The following is a 15,844-nucleotide window of genomic DNA, read 5'->3' as shown; positions in this document are numbered from 1 at the left end:
ATAGATCATGGACGCCCCCTCCCTGGCAGTCTGGAAGAAAGAAATTGCAAATTCGCTCGGACTGGAAAAACTAACATACATCACCAAGAGTAAACAGCGAGACTTTGGGAGCCTCTGGGAGCCAAATATGAGGATCATAGGGACTGAAGGCGGAGCTTATTAATGGATGTCTTGACTACAGTTTCTATTTACATATTATGTTATTTTTCTCTGTCTTAATCTAAAAGGTTTTGTATAATTTTGGAACTAAACAAATGCAGGTTTGAATGGTGAGTGCGTGAGTGAATGTAAGTGCGTATTAGTACACGTTTACAATGTTAAGTTTGTTGTTTGTAAGTTTGTTATGTCCTAAAAGAGAAAATTAAAATAAAATATATTGGGAAAAAAAACAAAAAACAAAGCTGCCATGTTTTGCCATTTAGATATTGCACCATTTAGAGTGAAGCAGTATGGTTCACCACATTACAAGTAGGAGCTTTAGAGACCATATCAAGACTTTCATTGTTTTGTCTGTATGCTGGAGGAAAACTGGCTCCTCTACTTATTCATATGCCATCATACAGACATCTGTAAAGGTAATGATGTAATACTCTGAAATATGCAATCGTGTAGATATTAAATGAAAGTGGGCCGAGAATAGAGCCCTGAGGAACACCAGATGTGATGAGGTGAAGCCTTTCCAGAGTCCTAACAGTCTCTTATTCTTCATTTGTCCTTGTAGCCATGACTATATTGGAGAGTTCAGCACCAGCTACAGAGAGCTCTCTATAGGACAGAGCCAGTTCAATATCTATGAGGTAAGTCTGAATGTGTGTCTATGATGAGCTAGCATGCACATTTCTGCAAAGTTGTTTTTTGTTTTTCATGGTCATTTTTTCGTTGTCAGTTTTGTGAAATTTTCTCAAGTCTTCTGCAATTTTAATTTCATTCAACTGGATCTAAAGCATTCGTTACAGGAGAATATTTAAAAATGTGTAAATTATCACCTCAGATTAAAGAAGCAAAATGAAGAGTTTAAAAGCTTTAGACAATGATTCAGATTTCTACAATGAAAACAGAGAAAAAAGCTGCATCTTGATTGATGAAGTAAATGCTGTATTTTGTCAAAGGGACACTATTATGTATTTTCCAGGCTTATAGCACCATTTTATAGCACAGTGAAGAAACCTTAAGTTATTATAAAAACATTGCGACTACTAAATATATGACTTAAAAGAAATTTGACTTTGTATTTTAATACCTTGAAATTCAGCCTCTGTCTTTTTAAAAACTCCTGCTCTTTCTGAAACTCTGCCTTCAGGAAGTCATCACAACATCACTCTTCTATTAACCCTTTAACAACGCTTTCACTCGCGTTTCACTGAGAAGTAGCTCGTAATAATGAACTCGGCTGATACGCTGTTCCACCACGCCTTTGCTTATTGCTGCTGGCTAGTCTGAAGGAATCGAGTTGGGGGTTTGCGGGGGACAGGAACTCTGAGGCGGAAGCTCAGAAGCATGGAAACTGCAACTCTGAGGAGCTGTGCCTCGAAGGTCCAACCAAGTGTTTTGCACAGCTGAATGGTTGCCATGGGAGATTACAGGATTTCTCAAACATGCATGAAAGAATCAAAGCCACTCTTCAGATATGTTTTTGATGAGGGAATAACTCAAAAATAGCTCCAAAAAAGTCCATTTTACATACTACTGGCCCTTTAATTATGTATGGCCTGATGCTACTATAGTGGCTCTCTAGTTTCCATATGTTGATTGACACACAGAGAAAAGCACCGGGGACGTCTTGCTTGTACAGCCGCTGTTCGCTTTAAGCTCTTTTATTGTCTTTTATATCTTATCTCACAGTAATAAACTATTTCCTTCACCTGCTTGACCTCAGTATAACCACACTGTATTACTTTTCTTTTGGAAATCAGCTTCACTGTTCTGTTTCATTTTTACTTTCCATCTCCAAAGGCACGCTCGCCTCATGGGTGCTCGCTCAAAGATAACCAAGGATAAACACACCAAAAAAAAGTCCACACGTTTTGCCGGTTGTTTTTCCTCGAGGCCCTCTTCCTCTGTTTAACCTTGGCACAGTTTAATGGGACCAGGAAGCAACGCTCCAGTGTTTGGGATTCAAGAGGAGTCTCGGCCTTGCTTCTGTCTGGCCCCTTTCATTACCAAAGCTCTTGGATGTTTTACAAACTTCTGGCAGATTTATGAGAGATGGCACCAATTGAGGGCAACAGCTGAAGATGGACTAAGAGCTTGAGCTTTATCTATACGAGGAGAGCATCTAAGGTCTGTTTGTCTTATAAATTCACACTAATTCTGCCTATGTTGCTCATAATGCTGCTGATTAAAGATGACATTTTTCTCCTTTGTGTCCTTCCCGCTCCATTTTGTCCTTTCGTCTCCTACCATCTTCCCTGGTCGTGTCTCGCCTCCTAAAGAACATCTGCTGTTCTGCCTTTATTTGCTAACAAACTCAACACAAAGAAACAAACTAATACAGAGAGACCTAAATGACAAAAATGAACAACCCAAAAATAATCCAACTATAAAGGCCAATAAAACCGAAATCACAAAAACCCATGACTCATGACCGATCATCTGGTAATCTGGTTTGTGGTTCAAACTAAGGCCAGAGGACACAGATGTTTTAAATCCTAAGTTATGGATTCTGTTGCCTTGATTCAGTTGAATGTTTTAAAAAGCAGCTACAGACTTTTCTGCTTTAAAATTATTTTTAATTAGTTAGGGCTCTCTTTTAGGATGCAATTTGTCTTTTTATTTTTAAACATCCTTCTGTTTGTCCACTTTATGCTCTATACATGTACAAAGTGTTTTATATAGACATATGAATGTTACTTTTGGCTTTTTACTTTTACTTACTCTGTCCTTCCCTTCTTTTTTTGCTTTTGTTTATGCCTTCTTGTGCCCTGCATTCCTTTCTTCATTCTTTCCTTTCTTGTCTCCTTTCTACCTTAAATGTCTAACTTTTCCTATATTCCTTGTTATTTCTTTGTACTTCCTCTCTTATATCCCTCCATTTTTTCTTCCTTGCTTTCTAGTGTCCTTATTCCTCCCCTCTGTCCTTCCTCACTACCTTTCTTGTTTCATTTCCTTGCCCTGCCTCCCTTCTTTCTTTCTGTCCTTCATTTTTTTCCTCTTTGCTTTCTTGTGTCCTTACTTCTCTACCTTGTTTTTTTTTTACTCTTTTCCTTATGTCCTTCCTCTCTTTCCTTTTTTGTATGTATCATGTCTTTCTTACTTACTTGGCATTCACCCTCCCTTCTGTCCTTCCTCTTCTCCTCCCTCACAGTCTCTGTTTTCTCTGCAGGTTCCATATTTAAAGCCTGCTCACAGTAGAAATATCCCTTTTTTATTTTACATATAAATGAAAATGATTTTGGATGAAAATGTGTAGGAATTCCTGCTTTGCTGCATGAGTAAAGTATTAAATTAGTGCATTATGTTTCCTTTTGCAGGTGATAAATCCCAAGAAAAAAGGAAAGAAAAAAAACTACAAAAACTCTGGAACGGTAAGCCAGAAACTCTGCTTCAGCTTTTTTTTTTCTCCCTCAGTGCAAAGAGCCGAGTTTAAAAGACCTGAAATGTGATTTTATGCTTCACTTCCCGCTGCCTCTTTCATCCTGTAAATAGAACTGGACATGTTTTTAAATTAAATTAGAGAGAAACACCTGCATATGTCCTGTCGGGGATCGTTAACTGTTACCCTATCGTTTCCAGGTAACGCTGCTGTCCTTCCTCGTGGACGTCGAAGTCACCTTTCTGGACTACATCAAAGGAGGGTAAGCGCCCGCCTGAAACGCGGGGGCCACATTTTTAATGAGGGCTGGCGTGCCGAGCGCCGTCCCTGTCTCGATAATCAGCCCTTCATGATGGCGTGTCTGCACAGTGCCAAAGATAATGATCCCTCTATGTGAGAGAGTTGGGCGGAAAAGTATACATTTGCATGTGAGAGGGCGACAGCAAAAGGATGGTGGGGGAGAGAGAGAGAGACTGACAGATGGGCTGACCCTAAGTCACACACAGATCAGTGTTTGTGTGTCTGCTTTCTGGTGTGTAGCGGCTTCCATGCGTTCATCCTCGCGTCTCTGTGCATGCGCTTGTGGACGTATGTTCGCAGGAGGGTTGACCATGTGTAGCTAGGCATGGCATAGATGCTCGCCTACACACTCTGCCTTCATTAGAGTCACAGAGGGGGAGACTGTCAAAGGAGAGCGTGCGTGTCTACAGCTTTAACAGAAAATGCCACTGATGCATTTGTGTTTACACGCTACAAAAAAGTTGGCTAGCTTGCAGCTTGTTTTTCGTCTTTTCATAAAAGTTTTTTGAAACAGTTTTTGTGGGTTTGAATTGTTTTGTGGCACAGACCCAAAGGAATAATAAAAACAACGCACTGCTTCTTTTTTTTTTAGATTTTATTGATGAGCCTCAATTTTTTATTTTATTTTTTTTGAAGAACAGAGCCTGCGCTTTCCTAAACCTAAAGTCTTAAATGTATGTAGCTAAAATTCAGTTATTAAAATGTCTTGGCCTTTAACACATTCATCACATGTTAATGTATTTAAGTTTCCTCTTGGAACTTTTGTCAGACAAAATTGTGAGTCGTATGCAGACATCTTTGTTGCGCTCTGTGACTCAAGGGGCAGCTACAGGTAACTAGCTGCTAATACACCTTTGCTAGCCAGCTAGCTAGCACAGTGCATCATTTTTACATTTATAGTACATCTGTCACAATACAGGTCTTAAATTTCACTCTTAATGGTCCTACAAATGTCTTTAATTTGAGTTGATAAAACCTGCAAGAGGCAGGGTAAAAAAAAAGAAAGCTTGCAAGGAGATACTTGATTAATACTTAGATGCCACAGCTATCCAGTTCAACTGAGGACGTGATTTCAGTAATAAAATGCAAGCCTGCGCTCCCACCTGCATATGTTCACACACTCACTGTCTGCTAACAAAGACATCCTCCATTATCAGTTCCTCCCCTAGTGTGGATTTCTCAGCCACTTTGTGCTGTTGTTGTTTTTTTTTCGTCTTTTTTTGGCACTGCATTGTGAGTGTAAGGTGGATGCTCCGACACCCTTGTGTGGGTAAATTAGGAGCCAAGTGCGGTTTCTCTGTTTGCAGCCTAAATGGACCGTAATGGTCCTGTCGCACTTACTCCAGTTGCGTAATGGGCTGACAGTATGTTTGTTTGTGTGCGTGGACACAAAGATGCTCTCTCGCACATTAAAGTGTGAGCACACACACAGACTTTCTTCTGTTTGAGCATTTTCCTTGTGTCTACCTGTCCAGATGGACTGTCGTCCAGGTATTTAGTCTCTTTTCCCTGCCTGCTTCTATCGTCACTGGTTCTTTGTCGTCTGACTGACGGCTGTTTTTGCAGTTTCAACCTAATCAGCTAATTGTTCAATTGAACCTAATTAGGAACTAGACCTGCTGATTGGATTAGCATAAATGACTAATTTGAAAGAGCTCTCCGTAAGTCCAGGTTGTCGGCGCTCTCATGCTTTTCCTTCCCTTTCATAGCGCTACCCGTGAATTGTAACAAAGAAACCCCGTTTTGTGCCGGAGTGATGATGAAGTGATGAATTGTTGCCGATATCTTTCATCTTTAACACCGTCTTTGAAGACCACCCTGTCACTCAATGTGACAGATATTGTTTGGTTTGTGAATTGAGCATAGAAACCAGAATAGAGGCAGGAGGGAGCTCTGCCGGCACTGTCGTCTTTCTGAGAAGCTATCATTAGCGGGAGAAGCGGACAAAAAAAATAAAAAAGAAATCAAAGAGAAAAAACGGAAAACGAGGCAGCTCCATGAAAAGACACCAGGCTTCATTCGAAAATTGAAACAATTCGTTCTGTTCATCTTACAATATAAAACACTAAAGTTCAGTATGGATTTATTAAAACACAATTCTGCAGTGGACAAACTTTAAATATGTAATCAGCACAACATGGAAGGAAGGAAGGAAATGAGAGATGTCGGACAGAAAGACGTGAGGCTAGACGATCGCAAAAAAAGTGTGAGAATGCTGGGAAAGAAAGGAAAAGAAATAATGCGAAGCAGGAAGTAGAGAAGTAAGAAAAGAAGGGCAGACACAAAACAAGCGGGAAGAAAGGGAAAATTCAATGAAGGAAAAACGTAGACAAGGAAGGAATCAATTGAAAAAAGGGTAAAAGATTCAAAAAGGAAGGTACAAATGACATTAATAAAAAAAGAAAGGGCAATAGGAAGGATACAACAAAGGAAATATAGAAGGTAGAAGAGCAAGAACAAGGTAGAAAACTAAAGGAAGGACACGAGGAAGGAAAGACCCAAAGTAGAAAGGAGGAAATTACACTAATAAGGATACAAGGAAGTTAATAAAGGAGGTAACTTTTAAAAAATGGAAGAGAAAATGAAGTCTAGTAATATTCAGGCCTTTTCTTTAATCTCGGTTCATTTGTCTGTCCTGTAAACATCTTTAAATTACACTATAAAAGAATAATAAGTTCCAAAACCTGTTAGCCTAACTGTTGAAGAGTACAGTGTTGCAGATGTCTACTGTATGAGACATTAATCAAGAAATCATGTGGTTTTCTGAGCAGATGAGCCCTCAGAAGTCCAGCCTAGTTTACAGGACCCATGCATGGTGTAAAAGTGAAGGTGACAACGGAGGTCGATGTAGAGGAGTCAAAGCGATCGGGCGTTTGGCTTCTTCTGCCGCCATATGGACGCTGTCCAACAGGAAACATCTGCTTGCCTCTCATCAGGAGAGGTCACTTCCCTCAACATCTGATGCTGTTTTCAGGTCGCTCAGTGCACTCATGCATACACACTTCGCCCTGGCACGGAAGAACAAGAAAACATTTTTTTTCTGAACATGATTTAAAGTTTTGGGCTTTTGTTTTTTTTTTTTTTTAGGCAGGAATATTCTCGTGTTAAAGCTTTCAGTAAACAAGTTATATTTTCGTATTGGTTGCTGATGAGGTGTTGCTGTAAATTTGAACTTCGTCAGCTTCAAATGAGTCCATTTCAAAGATCTGCATAACTCAAGATGCTTTTTTCATTTCAATTGAGTTCTGTTCTGGTAATTTTAATATAAAGATAAGATAAATTTATGTCTTTATTCAGCTAATATTATGACTATATTCTCATAATATTCTTGGGTCCTGATACTCCATCACATAACTAAGAGAAGGGTTGACTGAAATAAAAGCCACTTTTAAAAAACATTTCCTGTCATTTATAAAAGAAAGCGAGGAAACATAATTATTTTTAAGCCACATCGCCCTGTCCTTCCTCAGATTATTTTGCATATTCCATCCAGTATTTCCCTCCTGACCACTGCCAAGTTTATAGGAACCATGTATGTGCTCATGTTTTATTTATATTGGCTCTAGGCGAGGAGCTAATGTGAACTCAGAGTTCCAGAAAATGCAGCAACATTTTAGGAAGCAGGATAGTTTTTAAGCTGAGCTGCTGTGCCGTATTCAGCAGCAGGTCTGTAGATGACCAAGTGTTATTTTACAGCATCCAGGATCTACTTCTTGTCTTGCATGGTTTACGTCGCCCCTGCTTCTCCTGGCAAAATGTCGCTTTCCATCAGCCTCAGTGAATCAGTGGTATAGAGTGAATGTGCGTTGCATCAGCTGCATGTACGTGCCAGATAAGCAAGACGCATATTAGCATTTGAAGGGCTGCACTTTACTTAGAAGTTCTAAGTAACTTAGTTACAGCATTCTTAGTGTGAAGATTAAAAGTATGAAGCAACTAGAAGTGTTTTGGTACTCCAATATCACTGATAGTGATGCATAAGGAATAAGTAAGCACTTCTTGCATGACCAAAAGTGCAAAATCATTTTCCTGAACAAAGAAAACACAAACAAAACTGCAGACTAAATGATGGACCAGATTTCAGGTGACTGTTTTTTTTTTTTCAATTAAAAACACAAGGCAGTAATTGGTTAATTTATTTTGCCTTTCCAATACAAAATATCGTCCAGGTGTATTACCTAGACACTGGCTATTTCTGGAGACAAAATCTAAATCTAAAGACAGGGGAAAATGTCAGCTGCAAATCTGTCTTTAATTTGAGTGGAAATAGTAAAGCCCACTTTAACAATGACTTTTCTTTCACAGATGATTTGACTGGGTTACCTAGCAACACACAAACAAAAAAATAAATGTGGTTAATCATAGCTCTTTAAGGAAATTAGAATCTGCTAATATCAATTGAGTAAGGTCAGAGCTTTACCAAAATCAGATCTGGATGGCTTTGAATCTCAGATTGACTCATCAGTAGGCTTTAAATGTGTGTAATGCAGATCATGCAGAAATATGAATGATCATTCCACTCCGTTAAGTTTCTTTTGTGGTGGTTGTAACACATTCGTTCTTCATTGCTGTTAAGTTCACCTCGTCCTGTTTTTCCCCTCACAGTTTGAGTTGTCCTGTCGAGCTTTGTGCATCTGTGACGGCCAGAGGTATGATGGCAGGAGAGGAACAGGAACATGAATAATTTAGACTGCTCGGATGGAGCTTGTGTCTGCCAACATGAGGACCTGGACCAGAATCCACTTCTGACCTTGTGTCCCTACAGCTGTCCCCGAGAAAAAGCCTTGTTATTTTCCGGTGATTGAGTAAAGTAGCTAAATAGTGTTTACATGGCTGTAAAAACGGTGTTTCCACCGTTACTGATTCCTTTGGTTTTGTACTTAGTTGATATACTTATATTAAAAGCCACATCAAGTACTGCCAGACCAGTTGTTGACGGTTGACTGGTGATATGATGTATCTTTGCCCGGGGGCCCAAGTCCAGTCCAAACAAAATGCAAAACTGACTTGGAACAAAAAACAATGAGACCATGACAGTTAGACCCTGTTGGGATGATTAGGTCTACACCTTGTACCCATTAGTTTGAACATGAGGGCAATTACCTCTGGGCTCAAATAGATTTCTCTGCTTTTCATTAACCTGTGAAGGTAACAAGGATGATGACCCAATTGGCGCTTGACTTCAAAGATTAGTGTACAAGCGGCAGCGTTGAGGATTTGCCATGGCAAATTGCTTAACCAGATGATGTTTCTAGAGGTCAACATGTTGTGGAGTGTTTTTGATTTCGAATGAAACTTCAGTCTCTCCCAACTTGTGCTGTCAATACCTGCCATGTCCTGACTAATAAATGATGTCTCCTTTTGTTTTCAAAGGACCCAGATCAACTTCACGGTGGCCATTGATTTCACAGCTTCCAACGGTGAGGACACACTTGAACCGTATTCACACTTAAAGAGCTGCCTGAAGACAGAAAGAAAAAAACAACCCTGAGCACATAAGGGAAATTTATTCAAACATATGCAAATTGAGAAATCAAGTATTCCTTAATGGCCCCCCTCCATCACACCTGGCAGCTAAAGCTCAGTAGGCTAACAGGCTAAGATGGTGTTGATTACGGACCGAGTTATGCAGTTAGGTTTGAGCTCAAGCCATTCAGAACAGGGGGCAGCAATTAAGCTAAGTTCTGTTAAATGTAGCAAATGCTTTCAAGCAGAGGACGGACCAATGAGTCTGAACTGTTTGGCGCACATGATCCTGTGGGTCTGCCAGAAAACGTTTTTATGAGCAAGCGAGGTCATAATAAACGTCACATTAGCGCTGCCTCTGTGAAGTAACTGCATTTTTTAATTTGTTTACCCAGATTTTATTAACCTCATTTTTAACTTGCTCCCTGACGAAATTCCCAACTTTTTTTTCCCCTCGATACAGTAAAATATTTTCATAAAACTGATGGGTCGTAAAATATCAGCTCGCAGTCTCTGAATTTCTTTTGCGTTTCACAGGAAACCCAGCCCAGCCCACCTCTCTCCACTACATGAGCCCATACCAGCTGAACGCCTACGCCATGGCCCTGAAGGCGGTCGGCGAGATCATTCAGGACTACGACAGCGACAAGATGTTCCCCGCGCTGGGCTTTGGAGCCAAGCTGCCGCCGGACGGACGGGTGTCCCATGAGTTTGCCCTGGTGAGTGGAAGACCGGGACATGATATAAGAGTTGCAAAGTTCTACATTCTGCTATTGGACTTTCTTTATTGCGCATTAGCAAAACTTTTAAAACTTTTTCATATTTTGCCACTGTATAATCTCAATCGTTGATATTTTATAAGAAAGTTATTGGGAATCTTAAAGCAGGCTTGGATTAATAATTTATGAGGCTTAACTTAACCTTTTTCTGAGCAGAGTGAATTAAAGTCTCTTTGCTTGTTTCTTAAAGGGGCAGTACTATGTATTTTTCAGCCACATTGTGCCGTTGTGTAGCATAATAAAGTAACTGTTACCTTCAGTGCTATATATATCAAAACATGACTTAAAAGAAATTAAGCAATTTAACACCTTGAAATTGAGCCTGTGTTTCTTTAAGAAGCTCCTGCTCTTTCCGACAGTCCGCCTTCAGGAAGTCATCACAACAGCGTTTCTCCATTAAACGTTTACCAACGTTTTTAGGAACGTTTATGTTGAGCTCAGCAGACGTGCAGTTCCACCAGATGTTTGCTAACTGCTGCCGCTAGTCTGGAGGAGCTGAGTGGGGAAGAGGGAAGCTCTCTGAGGCGGCTTTTGGTGATGGAATAACATCATAACATTATGAAAAGCTTAAAAAAATGATTTGACATAACACTGCCCCTTTAAGGATTCAGTTACATTTCATTACTCCGTCTCCTTCACTTGCTTGTCCAAAAATATTGCAATAACCGACCTTTCCTCACGTTTTCAGAACGGTAACCCTCAGAACCCATACTGCGCAGGCATTGACGGCGTAATGGAGGCCTACTACCAGAGTCTGAAGTCCGTTCAGCTCTACGGACCCACCAACTTCTCCCCCGTCATCAACCACGTCGCCAGGTACCACACACACTCACTTTTTGGAGTTGTAGTGTAATTAAACCAACTTTTCTTTGCTCCTCCACTCGCATGTTTTCTACCACTGCTTATGTAATGGGTTTCATTGGAGTATGTGCGAAAGAACGCACCGACACCAAACACCCTCAATCTCAACCGAGGATGTTTTCCGTAATGAGCTCTGTGAGGCGAGTGTTGCCAGGTAGCCAACAAGAAGTGTTTTTATTTAAGGAGTTGATTACATGTTTGTTTCTGTCTGCGCTGCGATGAGAGCACAAATCATGCCGCAGGGTAGGAGAGCTGGCGCGTCAGACCAAGTTCTCTGAAAAACACATTAAGAAACTTTTCATACAAGGATGTAATTAAAGAGGTGCACCCGAGTGATGTCTCATCAGGTTATTTCACAGATCTGAGGGATAATTTGCTAAAATCTTACCGGCATGACGAGACAAAAGCAGGGTTTGTGAGAAAAGACCTGAATATAGATGCATAACATCAGGCTTGCTCCTGCTTTGTGATCACCCACTGTTAAGGACACTCAAATAAAGCACTTTATTAGACTTAATAAGTACACAAACGTACACAGATGTGGGAAAACACCAAAGTTTGTATGCAAGAACCACTTTGTATCGAACAATACCATGGTGAAAAGACATTACCCGTGACTTTAGTGAGGAAGCTGCAAGTGCACATCAATCTGGGAACCATTGCAAGGTTGTTTCCAAACAATTTGTGGACTGTCCATTTTCACAGGAGTGAACGTGCTAACAAGGTTCAGAAGAGATTTCTTCTGTCTTTGCTTTTTTTTCACAATTAAATGGTCAAAGAAAATGTTAATTCCAGTCGAAGATAATCCGAGTAAACACAAAAGTCAGTTTTTAAGTAACAAATAAGTGTATTTGTAATGAGAAATAGACCATCCAAACTAATGTGGCCTTATGTTAAAAAGTATTTACCCATAAATTAACCACTTTGTGGTCTTTTAATTTTGCAGCTTTAGTGCGTTGTTAGACAAAGACACGCCTTGCTTAGATTGTACTACACCATTAAAGTCAAATTTAAATCCAAACTTTGACTAGGCCACTCCTCAGCCTTAAGTTGATTTTGAGCTCGCTGGTGTGCCTCTTTCTGCACAACCCAGAGACTAAGAGCACTTGGGTTGTTGTGCAAAGCTAAAAACTAGATGTTTTTGCGCTTCTATTCCCAGATATGCTTCTTCTGTGAAGGACGGTTCTCAGTACTTTGTGCTCCTCATCATCACCGACGGCGTTATCTCGGACATGGCCCAAACGAAGGAGTCGATTGTCAATGTGAGTAACCTGGTCTGTAGCCGACACTTCTCGACCGGGAAAGTTCGACACTCATTTAGAATCTAAAGCTCAGATTTCTAGCATAATTACCCTCAACAATGATTCTGCTTCGTAAACGTAATGAATGATACAATAAAATATAGTAAATATACTCCATATTAAACATTTTTTTAGAAAGCTATGGACTTTATTATAAAAATGGAGTTGATCAATGTGACACGAACTGGGTTTTTTTTAGTAATTACGTATAGATTGAGTAAAATGTCCATGAAGATTATTAGAAATCCTTGTAAAATGTTGTACAAATGCCTTTAAATAAATGTTTTTATTGCAGTAGCATCATCTCATCTTTAAAAAAAAAAATAATAATAATAATTTAAGTTCTTTTATTCAGTAGGAAAACATGACACATGAAGAAATAATTGGACTTTGCACAATAACATTGTCAAACCCAAGCAGAAACTTGGGTTTCATTTTCAAAAGAGTAGTTCTGGTTAAAAACTTTAAAATCTCTACACGCTAGTGGTGACATACCAGCACCAGATACGTCAAGAAGAAGAAATCATATACTTCTGATATATCAGATTAGTTAAGTATCTGATCAGCAATAACTTCCACTCATATATTTAAAAGCATCAGTTGAATTCATTAGAAGTCGGCCATTAATTTATGATTTTTTCATGTTTTTCTTTGGATCCCTCGGCTTCCTTTGGAGAATATTTCATCAGATTCAGACTTTAATTAAACCAACATCCTCCACTGCCGTCTTGTTTTCTGGGTTATTTTCCCCGTCGCTCCTGATTACATACTCCACTCTCTGAATGACAGCTAAAAAACAAGTCGCTATTTTCTAATCAGCTTGTTTTGTGGATAATTATCAGCTTCTAACTTTACTGACAAAGAGACGTCAGAAAAATCACACATTATGGCGTTTATCGGTTATTTTTATTGTCCAGAAGCAAAAGTCGAACCGAAGAAGAAGGAAAGAAGCTGTCAAGAGAAATGATCTTCCTTTCTCTGCTTTGCCACTAAAGACATTATGTAACAAGAGAGCCTTTACTCTTCTCTTGTTTTTTTATTAGTTGCATATTCCTCTAACGGTGTGCTTTCCACCCCTTCCCTGTCCTCTCCATCACTGTCGACTCAAAGCGAGCTCCAGAGGAAAGAGTACAAACAAAGCGAAGGGGTTCCTGTGAAGCCAGCGACCCGAGCCTTTGAAAGAAATAATGGGCTGTAAAGCGTAGAGAGCCGACGTAACGATAGAGTAAAACAGTTGGAAAGGACCAATATTAGGTGAAAAAGGAAAAGACAAACTACAGGCAATAGAGGTGAACGTTTACTGAGGGGAAACACACACACACACAAAAAGACATCTAGATAGGATCATCTGTCTCTCTCTTCTGCCTGAAGTCAGATCATCACTCAGACACACTGAACTCTCACACACACACACACACACACACACACGCACACACCATTGATATCCTCCCTATAATACACCCTTCAAAGCTCTACCCACAAACACGACGTAAACTGGTGTCATTTGCTGGCTGTCGGTGAGGTCAGCTGCTCTTGTACACTTTCTTATCTGTAACACGAGTGACTGTGACGTCTCAACCCACACGGCACTACAGGCGGAGGGAGGCGCGCACCAAACACTCACACAGACCCCCGCTCAGACCGAGCGCGCAGCGCCACGCACCAACGTGGCCTTTGTGTGTTTATTGGAAAATAAAATGTACCATACGGATGACTGAACAATTTTATCTAATTTAATCACATTTAGATTAAGTTCATTGTTTATTACGAACGTTTTCTTCAGAACATGGCTTGTTGCTTTTAGCCGGGACCCCACGTCATTTTTTTGTCAATTCATATTTCATTTTCAAGGATCAGCCGACTGTGAGGCAGTGACGCTCAGATAATTTTAGCCATGACAGTCAGAAAGTAGGTCATGTGGTCAGGTTTGTTTTCAGCTTTAAGCATGCTGAGGTGAGTAAGCACTCTGGTTATTGTAGCATGAGATCAAATAGTGTTGCTTAGCTAATCATCAAACTGTTTATTAGTCAGAGGTGTTATAATGCGACCTTGCGGTTATTTTATGGCTTTAAACCAGTTAAACTAGTACTTTTAACTTTCTCTTTTAACATTAGCTGGTTTTTTAACACTTGATTTCTTTGTGTAATTGAAAAACACTTGAGGGATAATTATCCTGCTTTAACAAATGCAAAGTTTGGGAGACTCTTTTAATCGTCTATGGCTCTGCTTTTTTTTTCCTCTCTGTGTTGTAGGCTTCATGTCTCCCAATGTCAATTATTATTGTGGGAGTCGGTCCAGCAGAATTTGATGGTAAGCTATACCTAATACGACAAAAACAAACAAATAAAAAGCTTTGGATACTTTTACATTTTTCAAGTTACACACTTAGATTAGATTTCAGCCTCCAGAATTGACTTGCATGCCTTTATAATTTAGGTTGTGGTTTAACGCTTTGTCTTCTTCTCAGCCATGGTCGAGTTGGATGGCGATGAAGTCAGAATCTCATCCAGGGGAAGATTTGCAGAGAGAGACATTGTTCAGGTAATCAGTCCCTTTTCTCCACCTCAAATTTCATGGCAGTTTCAAATCTGTGTCTAAGGTTGCAGCACAGTTTTGTTCTGTGGTTGGGGTCACTCTGGATTAAGGTTGTCATTAAATTGAGGTCATGTTTGTAGAAATGTCACTAAATATTGGCTTCAGTATCCATTTTATCCTCACTTCTTTGCTTCATTTTTCAGCGAAGTGCCTCTTCAGAAACTGTGATATTGTCCAAATCTATACTAAAACTCCAACGTGTTCAATGTGTTTTTATGTGTATAATTTGGTGATTATGCATCCTTGATATTTTCTGGAGTGTGTGTAAGTTATGCATTTTTTCCTGCTTCCCTCCCTTACTTTATAACTTAATCTGGCGCCCGTGGGTGCACCAGACTCTCACTGGAAAACCTTGACACAGACGCAGACAAAGAGCCACCTCTTGGCCTTTTCTCATTAAAGTAGATGAATAGAGACCTTCAGCTCTACTCCCTGTCCTAATGTCATGTTTGAAAAACCAAGAGAGCCTTTTGGATTCTTTAGATTTGAACATTTATATTTTAAGCACTCATTTCTTTAACCCTATTTACAACCTCTTTCTTTTTTCCATTCCTACCTATCCATATCCCCCCTTTTAATGCTGCTGCGCTGGAAAACGTCACTAGTAATACCAGTCGGATTCATGCTATATCCCGGCACCGATGCAAAGAAAAGACGTTCAGTCAGACTGAGCAGTTTGTTCGACTGTGACCTTTATGTCACCATCATCATACCGCGCTGCCTGGCACCCTCCCATACAGCCACACGGATGCTCATTAGCCGGCTTTTTCATAAGCGGATATGCACACATACAGTGTCTTCGTACGGGGAAGAAGAAGAACAAGAAGAAAAAAACAACTTAGTTTCACCCTTGGAGTATTGCTCCAGCTCAGCCTGCAGATTCTCATTATGAGCAAGTTATTAGCCCAAATGACATGGCAATAGGATCTTGTTACTGCAGGTGGAAACATCCAATAAAATAAAGGAATATTTTTTTTATCTGTGATTTGTTTTTTTTTTTGCTATTAATC

At 39.9% G+C, this 15,844-nt stretch overlaps 1 protein-coding gene across 2 annotated transcripts in view; it reads left to right on the top strand.

Moving 5' to 3' along the window:
- Window positions 1-15,844, top strand: part of LOC102217849 (copine-8) — an 80,691-nt gene that overhangs the window by 59,003 nt on the left and 5,844 nt on the right. The window contains exons 11-19 of one of the 2 annotated variants that reach the window (XM_005801182.3): window positions 722-797; window positions 3,471-3,524; window positions 3,733-3,794; window positions 9,206-9,252; window positions 9,836-10,017; window positions 10,766-10,893; window positions 12,098-12,200; window positions 14,492-14,549; window positions 14,707-14,780. In XM_005801182.3, coding sequence (XP_005801239.1) covers window positions 722-797; window positions 3,471-3,524; window positions 3,733-3,794; window positions 9,206-9,252; window positions 9,836-10,017; window positions 10,766-10,893; window positions 12,098-12,200; window positions 14,492-14,549; window positions 14,707-14,780 — 784 coding nt within the window. The other variant, XM_023350041.1, reaches the window with a different exon arrangement.

Source organism: Xiphophorus maculatus, chromosome 17, assembly GCF_002775205.1.
Source record: "Xiphophorus maculatus strain JP 163 A chromosome 17, X_maculatus-5.0-male, whole genome shotgun sequence".
NCBI classification, from domain to species: Eukaryota; Metazoa; Chordata; class Actinopteri; order Cyprinodontiformes; family Poeciliidae; genus Xiphophorus; species Xiphophorus maculatus.
This window is presented reverse-complemented; position numbering and strand designations above follow the sequence as displayed.